Raw genomic sequence first — 13,740 nt, forward strand, 5'->3', positions numbered from 1 at the left:
ATTTGTACACTCTTTGAGGCCCGTTCGAAATCCTATTCTCGAACATTTGTTACCAATATGGAGGACATGATACAAACCGCTCAGTTGACTTAGTATGACTACTCATCAGGTAGATAATATATCCTATTTCTCGGAGACCTCCTTGTGCGATTATGTCCGTGCTTGATCCTACTTTCAAATAGCCGCTATCGAGAGTCTGAGAACATCTGGCCAATCTTGGATGAAGTTGAAAAGACTAAAGCCTTCTATGACACTGTTAGTGTATGTGTGACGATTATATGTAGAGATATAGCATAGCGCCTTTAAAACACATCCAAATACCAAACAAGGACCATTATTCAAGGCGATTTAGCCTCAGAAGTAGTCATTACAAGTATTATTTTCTCGGGCTGGGTATACCTTGCTACATGAGGTTCTGGCATCCAAAGTTGGAAGGCTCTCTCCCGGTTGTCACCCATATGAAATGATGGCCCTTCACAAACTTGGTATGTTTCTATATTCTTCCTTTTCCTTCATTTCACAACAGGCAGCAGAGGCTTAATCGCATCGGGAGTAATCTCAGGCCTGCCAATATATTTAATCCAAGAGTAAGGATCCTCCATTTCGTCACCGAGCGTTGATGACGGATCACCCTGGTGAATTTCTGGCCACTCATCGGCGACGCCCACCGAGCCAACCTCGGTCTTATACTCGTCCCAAAGGGCCAACATCTCCTTCATGACTTCTGGAAACTGCTCCGACAGATCGTTCACCTCTCCCGGATCGGCTTTCATGTCGAACAATTCCCACCTGTGCGGCCCCTTCGGCGCCGGCACGAACGTGATCTTCCAGTTGCCCCGACGCACCGCGCCGGACCCCCGGATCTCGAAGCCGACGGCGTAGGTAGACGGGTGAATCTCCGATAGTTCTTTGCCGTTCTCGTTCCCGCTGGTGACGGAGGATAGGAAGTCTGTCCAGCTGCGGCCACGCAACGGGGCGATTGGGCGACCTTGGTACGTGGTAGGGTGTTGGAGCTTAGCTAGATCCAGCACAGTGGGCACGATGTCCATTACGGTGCAGAAGGCGTGACTTATCACGCCCCCTTGGGGGTTGGCGGTACTGTTGATGTTGCCCTTGGCAATGGGTGGTCGCACCACAAGTGGTACGCGACATCCGCCTTCAGTGGAATGCATCTTGTATAGACGTGAGGGCGCTGTGGCAGCTTGCGCCCACCGGCATCCGTACCAGACGAAGCTGTTCCCGCGACCGATGTTGTCGAGGCTGTTGTCATAGTACTTGTGTACATGCTCCATGATACTCGTACCGACGATGGCTTCGGCTTCGAAGCTGGCGCCCTCAGCACCGTTGTCACTCATGAAGAGGATGAACGTGTTGTCGTATTCGCCGGACTTCTTGAGGTGTTCGAGCACACGGCCTATGTTCCAATCCATACGGTCGACCATAGCTGCGTAGACCTCCATCGCGCGGCTGGAGGATTTGCGAGTTTCTTCGTCAAGGTCGTCCCAGTTCTCGGGTTTCCCGTCGACGAAGACTACGTCGTGGGCTTTGACGTGAGGCTCTACCATGCCGATTTCTTTGAGCTTGGCAATGCCTATGTAGACGCCACATCAGCTTTCATGTTCAGGAGAAGACAGATATCGTAGGGCCTGGGAAAATGAGGGACTTACGTTTCTGTCGCAAAGCCTCTGGACCATCCTCATACCAGCCCCGATACTTCTCACAGACCTCACTCGGGGCCTGTAACGGCCAATGCGGAGCACTAAAAGGCAAGTACGCAAAGAAAGGTTTCTCCTTATCTTCTTCCGTGCGGCCGCTGAGATACTTAATCATGGTGTCTGCATAGGTATCACTACTATAAAAATCGTCTGGCAACTTGGGGATGATATGATTGTCTTCAACATGAAGCGCCCTAGTCGCAGTCTCGAAGAACTTCCCCGGCTCTGTGTGCGGATCTTGGTACTCTGGCTCGTAGGCGTAATGGTTCGCGCAGCCTGGCAAAAGCGCAAAGGACCTTTGGAACCCCCGTTGGCTCGGCCAGTGCTCGGGTTTCAGGCCGAGATGCCATTTTCCGGCCATACAAGTGAAGTAGCCCCCATCAGATAAAAGTTCTGGGAGGGCTACCACGCGCTCGTTTAGGTACCCTTCGTGGCCGGGTTTGCCGTAGTGAGCGGGTGAGGCGCGAGTGATCTCTTGAAGCTGACCTAGACCCGCGATGTGGTGGTCGGTGCCTATTGGGTTGCGCTGTGTTAATAGGGTTCCGCGCGATTTGTAAGATTGTTCCATCGTATCCAAACTTTGCTTCCTACATTCCCTTCTAGTTAGGGGTGAACCCTAATGGAGGTTACTTACCAGTCATCAGCATAGACCTCGTCGGGGAGCAGGCGGCGGCAACATGATAATTGGTGAAGCGCAAGGCATTTGCCTCCCTCGCAAGTGCATCGATGTTAGGCGTCGAGATCTCAGAACCAAAACAGCCACAGTCACTGAATCCAAGATCGTCGGCCACGATGACGAGGAAGTTGGGGCGTCTCTCTGCCATCTTATCACAGTGGTTCGCACTTTGATCTCAAATGAGATCTAGCTCTAATCTCTAGAAGAAAAGAAAACATCTGAAAATTCTATAATCGAGACGATGAGAAATTAGTTCCTATACCTACTAACATGATGAGACCATCGCACGTTTTGGAGACGTTGTCCACTCTCGATCGCGGGGTCGTCGCGACTCGCGAATCAGATACTGCCCAGCCACTGTACTATGGCGCCAATATGCAGATCATAGGTACAAAGTATTTACATCTCCTTGACAATCATTTACACCCGCTAGGTATTTCTTCTTTTAGGCGGCTGTGGTAGAAATCCCATCATGGTAATCGCATCTTCAAGAAATTCAATCACACAAAGTCCAGCCGTGGTTTCCCAATCTGATGCATCACACAACCAGGATGACCAATGAGTACTGCTGAAATATCCTATCTTGAAAATAACGGTGGCGTCAAGCACGCCATCACCCCTGTTTCGCTGCTGCGGGGATCCTGGACAGGAGCTTGACCACATGATGCGTATGCGACGCCCGTTAGCTTGGGAATAAAACTATGATTCGATGTAACACATACTAAAAAAAAATGCTATTCCAAGATATTAAACATGTCCCAGCTTGACGAGCCTTCTCCCGAAGCAGCCGTCGGACAAAGACTCTTGAAGCTAGTATTTCTCGCGCTTCTTTCAGCTTCGGCTTCGCTTTCGAGAACCAGCTCCTAGGTAGATAACAGGTTATCGAAATTGCAATAGAATGCCGGGCAGCGCATCCCCAGACCCGAGTGTCACTGACATGTCGTTGAGTCAGCGCTTGAAGCACTTCAACGGGTTCCTCGCCTTCCTGCTCGTCTTCTCGGGATTCTGCGCTTTCAACTACGGTTACGATGTACGATCATCCCCTTAGAAACAGTCTATATCATCGTCTAGGGGAGATTGACTTATCATCATTATCCTAAAGGTCGGAACGTTTGGTGGTGTGCAGGGTCTTCCTTCTTTCACCCGAAAATTCGGCGAGTGTGACGAGGATGGGGTTTGTGCTCTACCTGGGTGGTTATCGTCGGTCATGACCGCTACGCCATTCTTTGGGAAAGCTCTGGTAAGTCTTACACTACTGGAGGTTCAAGACGAGATGCTGAGTATGAACGCCGATATTGTTAGGGATGTATTGGAGCTGGTTGGATCGCCGAGAGATTCGGACGTAAAGCTACATTTTATCTCCTGTGCATCGTTTCTATAATGTGAGTATTACCTGGGAAAAGCCTCTATAGGTATATCTATCATCCGATCTGACCGGTTGGGAACTGGAAACAGCGGGGTCACGCTGCAGACAACTTCAGTCACCTCTCGAGCCCAGTTCACACTGGGCCGTATCATCACCTACGGGCAGACCGGCATAGCGATCGTGCTTGTCCCTATTTATCAAGCTGAAACCACACCTAGAGAGCTTCGCGGCATGTTTGCCTCGACCATCCAACTGATGATCGTGTTTGGGCAAGTAGTGTCGTCGCTCGTCACCTACGGCACGAAAAGCATTCCGAGCACCGCCGGTTGGAGAATCCCTATCGGGCTGCAGCTAGTCTCACCAGGAATTCTCCTTATCTTGCTTACATTTGTTCCAGAATCTCCTCGCTGGCTTCTCGACCGCCAGAGAGACGATGAAGCGTTCAACAGCCTGCGGAAGCTGAGAAAACACTCTAGCAATGAGGATATACATTTGGAGATTGAGTCGTTGAAATATGCTTGTGCTCATGAAGACAAGGGGACATGGGCGGAGGTCTTTGACAAAATCAACCGGGTATGTCACACGTTGCATATTCCTGATCAAACGCTCATGACGGCGTCTCATATCATCCCAAATGTCCTAGGTTCGCACAATGATTGCGGTAATTGCCATGTTCGGTCAACAAATCACTGGTCAGGCTTTCCCTAGCCAATACGGCGTCATCTTCTATCAATCCCAAGGATTTGGACAGAAAGCTTTCCTGTACAACGTTATTGGGAACCTAGTCTCCCTTGTCGCTTGTTTTTTGACTTGGGGCTATGTCGATCAGGTTGGCCGTCGACCCTTACTCATGCTTGGCGGCTTCTTTATGGGCGTCTGGCTCTTTGTTCTCGGCGGTCTAGGCACGATGAGAACCGAGGATTTCACGCCGGCCACCTCAAATCTCCTAGTCGCGTCGCTCCAGCTCTTCAGTGTTTTTTATAACTTGTCGTGGGCGCCTATGTAAGTTGGCCTATTGACACCCCCGCTCTTCCTCTCAACGCGGAAGTCTACAACGGACTAACACATTCCAGCTCCTACGTTGTCGTATCTGAAGCCGCGACCCTGCGTCTCAAAGAAAAGACCAACCTTGTCGCCAGCGTCTTCTCTGTGCTAACCACCTTTGTCGTCAGCTTCACAACCCCGTACCTCATCAACCCTGAGTACGCAAACCTCGGAGGTAAAGTCGGGTTTATCTACGGCAGCTTTAACTTTGCCATGGTCGTCGCGACGTTCTTTGTGATCCCCGAGATGAAGGGTCGCACACTCGAGGAGATCGATCAGCTCTTCGCGTCAGGCGTCTCGCTGCGCAAGTTTGGAAGCGTCAAGACTAGAACTGCACAAGAGTTGTATGAGTCCGACATTGATAAAAAGGTAGACAATCAAGAAGATACTCCAGATAGGGCAATCGGCATTAGAGCGACTGGGCTGGCTCGCTGACGATATTGAAGGAATTGCATGAGTTTTAGACTCATTTTTTGTTTCTAATAGGTATCACACAGCCAAGACTGTCAAATATGCCAAGACTCTAGGCCATCTACTCTATGCCTTTGGCGAAAGTGAAGCATAAGCAATTGGGTTTACTGAGTGGTAAGGCCAGATAGTTACATGCAGTTAAAACCAGCAATGACCTAGGCAAAGGAAGCCGAATAGGCGGAGATCCTAGATTCTGTGAAGCCTAACCAGCATAAAGCGCCTAGGTTATATCACACTTTGAAGAGATGGGTGCCTAGGTGGGATGTCATCATCATCCATCCTACATCCTCTTCAATGTTCTGCTCGATCTATTACCTCTTAGACCTTTTTATCTTCAGCAGGACTCAGTACATTCCTACTATGTAGGTACTTAGGTACACGGTAGCAGGGACCCTCTATAAGGACAAACAGGCAACATGCATTCTTTGATTGTAATCCTGTCCAACGCCTGTTCAGAAAAGGTTCGGTCTCGCAACGCAACTTCGATTTCTCAGACAGACAGACAGAAATTTGCTTATATCGTGTCATGGCTTCGGGAATCCCCGAGTATGCGTCTATCCCCTTCTCTGACGCCATCAAGGTCGTCACGCGTACAACGCAAACCTCAGCAGCAGCTTGCATCGGCTCCGGTAAGTGGACTAAGAAAGCATGGGAGAGGGGCGAACACACAGGTTACTGAGCTGATTATATCAGTACCTAATGGCGGCTACGTCGCCTTGTGCATGCTAGCTGCTGCAAGCGCACACCTCTCGCGCAATCAGCCTGACGCCCTGACCGCTCGTTTCGAGTATCCAGCCCGAACCTCTCCGGGGCCAGCCGTCATCATCATCGAAGACGTCAAGTTGGGCAGGTCGCAGGTATCGACGCTGCACCTGACACTGTGACAAGGTGGGCTGAAGACGGAGGCGCCGTGTCATTCTGGCTTACGCGGCGCACGTCAGCCTTTCCAGTATTTTGGAGGCTTCTCCCTGCCTACGGGGTACGAGTCCACGCCCGCCGCGGCGCTGCCCGATCCCGCCCCGCATTTCGACGCCTTAAAGGCGCGCGGGAAAGACGCGGGCTGGGAAGAAGCCGTGCTACCTCAAGCCTCGGGAGTGATTCACTCGCTGCGCAATTGGCACTTCTACCTCCCTCGGTCCGGCCCTCTCACAGGTGTCCTAGGCATGTGGATCCGACCGGAGAGTACATGACGCAAGCTATGCTCCCTTTTGCCGTTGACTCGTTCCCCTTTCCCATGCACGCCTACCTGGCAGCGCCGGAATTGCGAGAGCTGTTGATGCCCCCATCTCGCGATCGTGGGCACAAAACTAGCTCTGACGGAGCAGACGAGATGTCGAGAGCGGAGGACCGAGATGAGGACGGCCAGACAGAGGCACGGGCGAGTCTATGGTTCCGCACCGTCGTCATGAACCTCGAGGTCAAGGCCGCTTTGCCGGGGGAAGGAGCCGAGTGGCTGAACGTTCGCGCCACGTCCAAGCAGATCAAAGACGGCAGATTTGATCTCGAGATCTTGGTCAGGGATGTAGATGCGATCATACTGGGAATGATTATCATCAATCTCGTAATGTCAGGAGTCATTCTTGCCCTTAATTTTGCTTTAGATGGCACTATAGCGTATCTAATTCATCGTACTTTGGGAGTTCTAGATAGCGCTGCACACAGTCAAAACAAGTCAAGCAATTTGTCTTTATCTTATTTTCTCTGATTTGAGCCCGTTTTTGGCCTTATTTAACCTACTTAGCTAGAATCTGTATTTGGCTTGACTGTAACTGGTTACCAAGTAATCCAAATAACCCGAAGTAGCCTTATAGGTTATCATTAGCCCGTACGGAATAGTTTGGATAGTACGGAAAAAGCTTACCCTTATAACTAATCTTACGATAACGGTGCTAACTACCCAAACGTCCCAGGTGCCTTACGTGTTGACGTCCCCTTTACGCGTTTACGCCCCCTTACGGAACGTATACTACACTTAAGGTAGTAGGTTAGGTTAGCGAGGCGGTTGAAGGAATACTACGAACACCTAATTGGTGGTGGAGTTAAGTAGGTGTCTATAGTATATGTTCGTGGTATTGTTTCAACCGCCTCGGTCAGGTCAGGGGTCAGGTTAGGTCAATCACCTACAACCTTCCAACCTTCGAAGCCTTCAACAACAACTTTCTAATAGCTAAACCCTGTAAACAAATCAGAAAAATCAAAAGATTACTTGCAATTAATTGCAATTAAAGGAGTCAAGTGCAAAAATCTATTTTGGTTTGTAAAATAATTTAAAAGGTCTTATCTTGTTTTGACTAGTCAAGTTATCTGGTAATCAAACAAAATAATACTTAGTCGGTGGGCAGCGCTGGTTCTAGATGGTGAGGCGTTACGGCATCTGTCCTAAGGTGGCTGAGAGCGTATGATTTTGTTATCGACACAAACAGAGTGAAAAGATAATTTATAGCTACAACGTGATCCCGCCCATACATATACTCATCTAAGTTACAAGAATATCTTGCGGCCAGCAATACTCCTCGCCACACTTCAAAATGCCATTGCAGCCTCGCAAACCACCTTAGCAACCGAGAAAAACTTGCCAGCGAGGGGATTGATCGCACCAGCGATTCCGCCTAGGATACTAGCGGCTAGACAGTTTTCTATATATCTAATTAGTTTCATGTAAAGGATATGAGAATTGTAGACAGAGAGAACATAATAGATGTGCTGGAAAGCGGCATGACAGTCAACTTACCCTTAGGCTCAACGAGCTCCGCGCGGATCTCCATATAATCCTTCATATTCTCATCTTCAAACCTAACAACAGCGACATAGGTTGGAAACTCCTTGATGGCGCAATCACCATGGTCGCCGGGCAATCCCCAGTGTTGACCCGACGCAGGCGGCGTGTATACCCATTCTTGCTCATCGACCTGGACGCTGTCGTCGGTGACGGTCATTTGGAGAACACTTTTCAGGAAGTCCCTGATATCCTGGTCGTAATACTTTCCGTCGGCGGTGATTTTCAGCTTTGCGTCGCTGGGCTCTTCGCTCTCGCCCTCCCACTTTTTCACATCAAATTCGAGTGCCTGAGTTGGGTCACAACCGGCATTAGGTTGACATTTGTCGTCGATCGTGCCTGTGATGGCCGAGCCTACGTCCACATCACACCCCCACTGCATCATGGTCTTTCCCATAATAACTCTGAGTTCTATGTCGTTGTCTTGGCGAGCTGGGAGCGGGTGGAACTGCTTCTGGTGGTTTGCACTCCCTGGCTCGAAACCAGACTTAAACCTGTAACTCATGGTGCTGTTGATGTTGACCAGCTCGCAGTTTGAGTCGGCACCACATTTGGCAGGACTTGGTGATGGCAAAGCGTAGGCAGCGGCCATGATAGCTGAAAGGCACAACGTAGTCTTCATCGTGAATGTTGGTAGCGCTCAGAGAGTGTAAATAGAAAATAGGGTTGTACCAATAGAGATCAGTTATGTAGTAGCAATGACTAATGGTGATTCTACAATAGTTGAATGGGGAAATAGAAAATTCAAGACTCGTTTGGTGTGACCGAGCCAATGTTTCTTGCCATAACGTTCTATCCTACTTATATACTTGAGACTCTCTTCCATTCTCTTAGTCATCACGAGCACAAACGTCATATAATTTTGAGTTTTAGATGTATTACTGAAAATAGACTTGACTGAGCCATATTGCAACATTAATAATGTTCATAAATTTCTCCATGACGTCTAGTGTGCTGAAATATTGCGATAGTGCCAAAGTGGCATTAGCGTTGACTTTTGCATTTCATCATAGTGAATGGTAGATCTTGTTCCTTCATTCCGTTTCAACGTCACAGGAGAATTTAGAAAATCTCGGATGCACTCAACTACTAACAGCTCAAGTAATAAGATGTCGGTACGGGTTAGTAGAGAATTGAACTAGCTGCGGCGTTGTGGTTGTTGGCTGCAAGGCTGCATTGCGGCCAGCAAATAGCACTAATTTTGGTATCGCCAAGCTGCATGGTGCCTTTGGATCGCCCAACATGAAAATCATCACAAGTCGCCAATGACATCATACAAGGATCGACATCAACTTGCATTAGGGATATAACAACTCTCTGACTTCCGAAGGTACGAAAGGTTCTCAACGTCAAGCTCATACTCTTTACTCTCTGTTTACCTAAGAAGAAACACCTGCGAAGACATTAAGTCCTACATACACAAATATTCTTCTCGCATCCACCTCGAGATCAAAATATCAACGAAAGAAATACTACAAAATGAATCTTGACGTTAACGTCACATGCAACCCCATCAACATCGAGGGCGTGGGTCCTGGAACCCAAGACTTCATTTGGATCCCCAGTGCCTGGAGCAAGACCAACGTGACAGCAATGACACAATGCTGCGACCCGCGGGAGATTCAATCAGCTGGCTGCTTCACGTGGTGCTTGCTGCCAGAGGATCTCGATATCGACGACTCCGACGACTGGAAACGCGACTTTCAAGACTGTCTAACGATTGAAGGACGACGGGCCTCCGGGAATACCAGCTACGTCGCACCGACGGCTTTAATCGAGCGAGATACTTTCAGTGCTGCAAATATGCAGCATCCACCTTTTGGCATTAAGGGAGCGGTTATTGTAACGCTCGGGATCCTGTCATGGGTTTTGGGGTGACGAAGGGTTGATCTGTGTACACATAATAGATCTATCAGCATGTATATTGATTATTCGTTGCGCTATCTTGTATTTTACCCGTGGTTGTGTCAATTAAGCGCCAAATAGTACATTTAGAGAAACTCATTATCTCCCACCCTTACTTTATCTCTCATTCTCTGCGTGCTATATCTCTATTGCGGCCACAGCTTCCATTACTAGTGCAATCTATCACTGATCTAGTCCAAGTTCCACAGAAAAAGCTCAGGCCAATATCCCGTATAGTCCAAAACGGGCCATTCATTATGTTGATGATGATTGATCGCCGATATGCAAGCTTCTGTAGGGAACACCCAGAAACCGAAAGCTGGTTTTACAGCGAGGGCCTCTTCCAAGTCTTCGTTGCTAGCCTCTGCCGTAATATATTTACCCCAGTTGTCCTTGCGTGAATAAACGTCAGCAAAGCCATATCCGGTCCAGTGATCCATCTCGGATTTTAACATCCCCTGCGCGCTCTTGCGGTCGTAGACGCCATCATTGCTACCTGGTCTTGGTTTGCATGCGACAAGATGGCGAATATCTGTCGCTGTCTTCGTCGTTTCCTGAGTTTCTGTTCCTGTCGCCGTTGACACTGCTATACCCCAGCTTGTGAGGAACTCACGCCAGTCTCTTACGAAAGACGATGCAAAGGTGTGTGTGAGGAGGATCTTGAGATCCAGACCGACAGCGCGTGGATCGCGAGGGAAACGTTGAAATGACGTTCCTGTGGCTGATATCGGACAAGAACGGTTAACTTGATACTTTGCTGGTTGACACATCACTTCAGCCGCTGGAGTCAGTCACTACTATTTCAGGTAAGAGCTTTGGGAGTCTGCATACTCCCGAGACATATTTGTGCCCCTGATAGTCAACTATGACTCCCGGGAGTAACTAGAATAGGAAGAGAATAATTCTAGTGGTTACCTACTGTTCCAGTTAGGTACCATACGACTTGAAATCTTATCAAGGAAGTAGACCTGGCGAAGACTCTGTAGCGTATTTGTAAATGATTTTCTTACGGACGCGTCGTAGTGTTGCGGGATCGCGCCGTATAGGTCACCGAGGGACTTAGGATTTAGGATGAGGTTGAGGATACCAACCCCGCGAGGGTCAACAACAGACTTGAAATAGTGGATGAAGGGAACATAACTGTTGCCCTCCTTGGACTTCAAATAGACGAAGTCAAACTCGGGATTGATGTAGACTACGCCTTCTGCGGTAGTATATTTACTCTTGCCTTCCTTCTTGAACATCCTACATGGAAGATGAGCTCGATAAAAAGACAAGACAGTTTCTCTCGCTTCGCTGTTGACTCGAAGCAATTTGCTCAGAACCTTTTGGCGTCGGCCTAAAACCACAGCACAGGGCCCATCATGGTTAGCAGAAGACGACGAGCCCTCTCCCTCGTGGTCTATAATGACATCCATGAGTCTATGGGACCACAACCCAAGTTTTACCATCCGTGGTTGTTCAAGAAAGTGGCACCATATCTTCTGGCGAAGCTCAGTTGGAAGTTGAGAGAATAACGTGAACTCCAATGGACCCGACCTAGCGAGATAAAACGGCACTGGATCAAAGATCTGCATATGGGCTGGCAATTGTGCCGTCGTCATGGTGCGAAAGGCTCTTGGGTTGAAGCATGGATCTCGTGATGTGAATGTTAAACAATTATGTGGAGTAAGCCAACCGCATTCACAAGCCAATGAGACCTAGGCGGTCAGGGCTGGCAGACCAGTTGTATATAGAGTCGAGTCAAACCACCAACGCCAAGAAGAATAGTCATGAACTCCTGCAGCCCTAGTTGATCATTGTATTAATGTGAATACCTTCAATTTCAAGCCCTTGCTATATCAAGGGACGCCTGCATGTTCTTTGCATGTTATTATTTCATTGCTTTTGAGCTATCGACCAGAGAGCTGATGAATGCTACCCAGTGAGGTTGCATTTTCATGCACCATGCACGGAAAATCCGAATTCACTGCTTTTTTAACCCCTGAGGGTTTGCCAAGGGCCTTCTTCACAAAATCAACGCAGATCAACCTCACACCTCTCTTAAGTAGACCGCATCTACTTGTCTCCCTTACCACAGACCTTCACAGAAACCTCACGAGCTTCAGTCGGCGCAGCCAAAACCCACTCTTTCCACTGGCGCACATCAAGATGCTGTCTCGCAAGCTTGAACTGAATCTTAACCCCTGGATCACCCACAGTCTTCGCATAGTTCATCTCAGGAGCAAGAGAGGTATCAAGACGAGATAGTATAATGCTTCTCTTTGCCTCACGATCATTGGGTGCTGTCTGTGCCATCTGGATGTACACTGGGTATGTTGGGATTCTCGCTGCGGTAGCCGGGGATCGGTAGATCGGATCAGCGGCGATATCGAGGAGCTTGCGGTGGAGTTGTCGCACCGAGACACCATTGGACGATAGATGGGGTGACTCTAACATCAGTGCTAGCGTTCGCGTGAATGAAGGGGTAGAACGATTTGGATCTGTCGAGCCAGAACCGAGAAGCTCGAAAGATTGAGGGTCGTTTATGTGGCTTGTGTATACTTGCTGTGCAAACGGGCTGTCATTGAGCATAAACACATCTGCGCGGGCAAGCCTGAGAGCCTTGGTTACTGTTCTCGCGGTAATTCCAGGCTTGCTCTTTCTGATTGTTTGTTATAGCATTGTCAGTATTATAATATTGGGATGTTGGTGCGCCACTATCTGTGGGGAAATGAGAAGTTGAATAAGAACTACATGGGGGCAGGATGGTGAATGGCAGAGAGCCAGAGCATGCCCTCCAAATGCAGAACTGTAAAACGCGAAGAGAAGCACTTACGAGCCGTACCAGATGACCTCTCCAGCGTTAAGACTGTTTCTCGCTGGACTTTCGCCAGTGCTTCTGGGACTGCTCAACTCAGCCATCCCACCATACCAGAAGATCAACAGGTTGTCCGGGCCACCATATTCATCAACGAAATGTTTCATCTTCCACGTGAGCATCTCCTATTCATACATAGAGAGTCAGTATGAACGTCAGCCCACCAGCGTTGTTCCGTTGATTGGAAAAGGAAGCTTCTGAATATGACATTTTGTTACCACTTGGAATAGCAGGGATACTAACCTGAGCATTATCCAGCAAAGGAACCTTCCACACCTGTGCCTGAATTCCATACCGGCTCTCAAAGACATCCGCAAGCTGGTGTGCGACGGAGACAAATGGCCCCTGCCCCGTGTTGTGTCTAGCCATGCCAGATGAGCCTCTTACATCGACTTTAGAAGTTGCCTGGGCCGGACTCAACTCATGACTTAACGTGGATCTACCGGGGGTTACAAGTGATTGGGGTGGGGAGTAGGGCTCAGCTGGATGCACGGAGTCGCTGTCAGCCCAGCACACAAGAAGTGCATGCGCATTGCGATACCGGCTGTGATGTCGGCGTGGCCAACCATCACCTAGAGCAGTCTCTAGTGCGGCAACATGGTTCTTCAAGTCTGCTTCCGTGAGTGTGTAGTTGCGCTGCTCTCTTACGTATCTTGGCGAGATGTAGCCTTGTTTCTCTTTTTTCTCTTGTGTCTCGGGATTGGGATTTTCCTCTGGAGGCACTGCTGACGCTTCTGAGGCTAATAAGGCTGCGGAAGGCGCGGGTCTCTTGTTCGCCTTCAACAAGGAGACCGATTTCTGGATAAATCGAGTGAGTCTATTGGTTCTGTTACTAGACGGCGCTGTAAGCGCCGACTCCGGTCTCTGGGATTGTTCAGACTGCATCTTGTGAGGTGATGTGCTTTTTGAGTAATTGGCATGCAATCT

General features: G+C 48.9%; 6 protein-coding genes across 6 annotated transcripts; 2 read left to right on the forward strand and 4 right to left on the reverse strand.

Annotated features, from left to right (window-relative positions):
- Positions 1 to 77: 77 nt before the first annotated feature.
- Positions 78 to 2,679, reverse strand: F5B22DRAFT_282221 (alkaline-phosphatase-like protein). Its single transcript, XM_047970306.1, has 3 exons — positions 2,350 to 2,679; positions 1,668 to 2,228; positions 78 to 1,591 (listed from the first exon to the last, which is right to left on the reverse strand). Exons 1-3 carry the CDS (start codon positions 2,537 to 2,539, stop codon positions 513 to 515), a joined length of 1,830 nt encoding a protein of 609 aa, XP_047829267.1. The 5' UTR covers positions 2,540 to 2,679; the 3' UTR covers positions 78 to 512.
- A 233-nt stretch (positions 2,680 to 2,912) lies between these two features.
- On the forward strand, positions 2,913 to 5,675 carry F5B22DRAFT_612881 (general substrate transporter). The gene is made up of 6 exons (XM_047975375.1): positions 2,913 to 3,421; positions 3,494 to 3,631; positions 3,694 to 3,773; positions 3,847 to 4,330; positions 4,401 to 4,759; positions 4,831 to 5,675. The coding sequence occupies exons 1-6, from the start codon at positions 3,290 to 3,292 to the stop codon at positions 5,234 to 5,236; spliced, it is 1,599 nt and encodes a 532-aa protein (XP_047829268.1). The 5' UTR covers positions 2,913 to 3,289; the 3' UTR covers positions 5,237 to 5,675.
- Positions 5,676 to 5,798: 123 nt separating this feature from the next.
- F5B22DRAFT_648076 (thioesterase family protein) lies at positions 5,799 to 6,977 on the forward strand (the record flags this gene model as incomplete). The annotated part of the gene is made up of 4 exons (XM_047978973.1): positions 5,799 to 5,901; positions 5,966 to 6,129; positions 6,214 to 6,454; positions 6,526 to 6,977. 4 exons carry the CDS (start codon positions 5,799 to 5,801, stop codon positions 6,975 to 6,977), a joined length of 960 nt encoding a protein of 319 aa, XP_047829269.1.
- A 559-nt stretch (positions 6,978 to 7,536) lies between these two features.
- Positions 7,537 to 9,102, reverse strand: F5B22DRAFT_612888 (uncharacterized protein). The gene is made up of 2 exons (XM_047975376.1): positions 8,004 to 9,102; positions 7,537 to 7,908 (listed from the first exon to the last, which is right to left on the reverse strand). Exons 1-2 carry the CDS (start codon positions 8,668 to 8,670, stop codon positions 7,796 to 7,798), a joined length of 780 nt encoding a protein of 259 aa, XP_047829270.1. The 5' UTR covers positions 8,671 to 9,102; the 3' UTR covers positions 7,537 to 7,795.
- Positions 9,103 to 10,062: 960 nt separating this feature from the next.
- Positions 10,063 to 11,593, reverse strand: F5B22DRAFT_612891 (uncharacterized protein). Its single transcript, XM_047975377.1, has 2 exons — positions 10,873 to 11,593; positions 10,063 to 10,725 (listed from the first exon to the last, which is right to left on the reverse strand). Exons 1-2 carry the CDS (start codon positions 11,555 to 11,557, stop codon positions 10,145 to 10,147), a joined length of 1,266 nt encoding a protein of 421 aa, XP_047829271.1. The 5' UTR covers positions 11,558 to 11,593; the 3' UTR covers positions 10,063 to 10,144.
- Positions 11,594 to 12,011: 418 nt separating this feature from the next.
- F5B22DRAFT_648080 (uncharacterized protein) lies at positions 12,012 to 13,698 on the reverse strand (the record flags this gene model as incomplete). Its single annotated transcript, XM_047978974.1, has 3 exons — positions 12,012 to 12,597; positions 12,772 to 12,938; positions 13,057 to 13,698. 3 exons carry the CDS (start codon positions 13,696 to 13,698, stop codon positions 12,012 to 12,014), a joined length of 1,395 nt encoding a protein of 464 aa, XP_047829272.1.
- Positions 13,699 to 13,740: the final 42 nt, after the last annotated feature.

The sequence above is a fragment of the Xylaria bambusicola genome (assembly GCF_022495145.1).
Source record: "Xylaria bambusicola strain CBS 139988 unplaced genomic scaffold F5B22scaffold_31, whole genome shotgun sequence".
In the NCBI taxonomy this organism is placed as follows: Eukaryota; Fungi; Ascomycota; class Sordariomycetes; order Xylariales; family Xylariaceae; genus Xylaria; species Xylaria bambusicola.

What these genes read in the sequence shown, in the direction of transcription:
- F5B22DRAFT_282221 (XM_047970306.1), bottom strand. Translation starts at nt 2,539, where the DNA reads ATGGCAGAGAGACGCCCCAACTTCCTCGTCATCGTGGCCGACGATCTT. An exon ending in GAGGTCTATGCTGATGACTG is followed by an intron (nt 2,229 to 2,349) that starts GTAAGTAACCTC and finishes GCAACCCAATAG; the next exon opens with GCACCGACCACCACATCGCG. An exon ending in AGAGGCTTTGCGACAGAAAC is followed by an intron (nt 1,592 to 1,667) that starts GTAAGTCCCTCA and finishes GCGTCTACATAG; the next exon opens with GCATTGCCAAGCTCAAAGAA.
- F5B22DRAFT_612888 (XM_047975376.1), bottom strand. Translation starts at nt 8,670, where the DNA reads ATGAAGACTACGTTGTGCCTTTCAGCTATCATGGCCGCTGCCTACGCT. An exon ending in GGAGCTCGTTGAGCCTAAGG is followed by an intron (nt 7,909 to 8,003) that starts GTAAGTTGACTG and finishes TTAGATATATAG; the next exon opens with AAAACTGTCTAGCCGCTAGT.
- F5B22DRAFT_612891 (XM_047975377.1), bottom strand. Translation starts at nt 11,557, where the DNA reads ATGACGACGGCACAATTGCCAGCCCATATGCAGATCTTTGATCCAGTG. An exon ending in TATGGTACCTAACTGGAACA is followed by an intron (nt 10,726 to 10,872) that starts GTAGGTAACCAC and finishes CAGCGGCTGAAG; the next exon opens with TGATGTGTCAACCAGCAAAG.
- F5B22DRAFT_612881 (XM_047975375.1), top strand. Translation starts at nt 3,290, where the DNA reads ATGCCGGGCAGCGCATCCCCAGACCCGAGTGTCACTGACATGTCGTTG. An exon ending in CTTTCAACTACGGTTACGAT is followed by an intron (nt 3,422 to 3,493) that starts GTACGATCATCC and finishes ATTATCCTAAAG; the next exon opens with GTCGGAACGTTTGGTGGTGT. An exon ending in TCTTTGACAAAATCAACCGG is followed by an intron (nt 4,331 to 4,400) that starts GTATGTCACACG and finishes CAAATGTCCTAG; the next exon opens with GTTCGCACAATGATTGCGGT.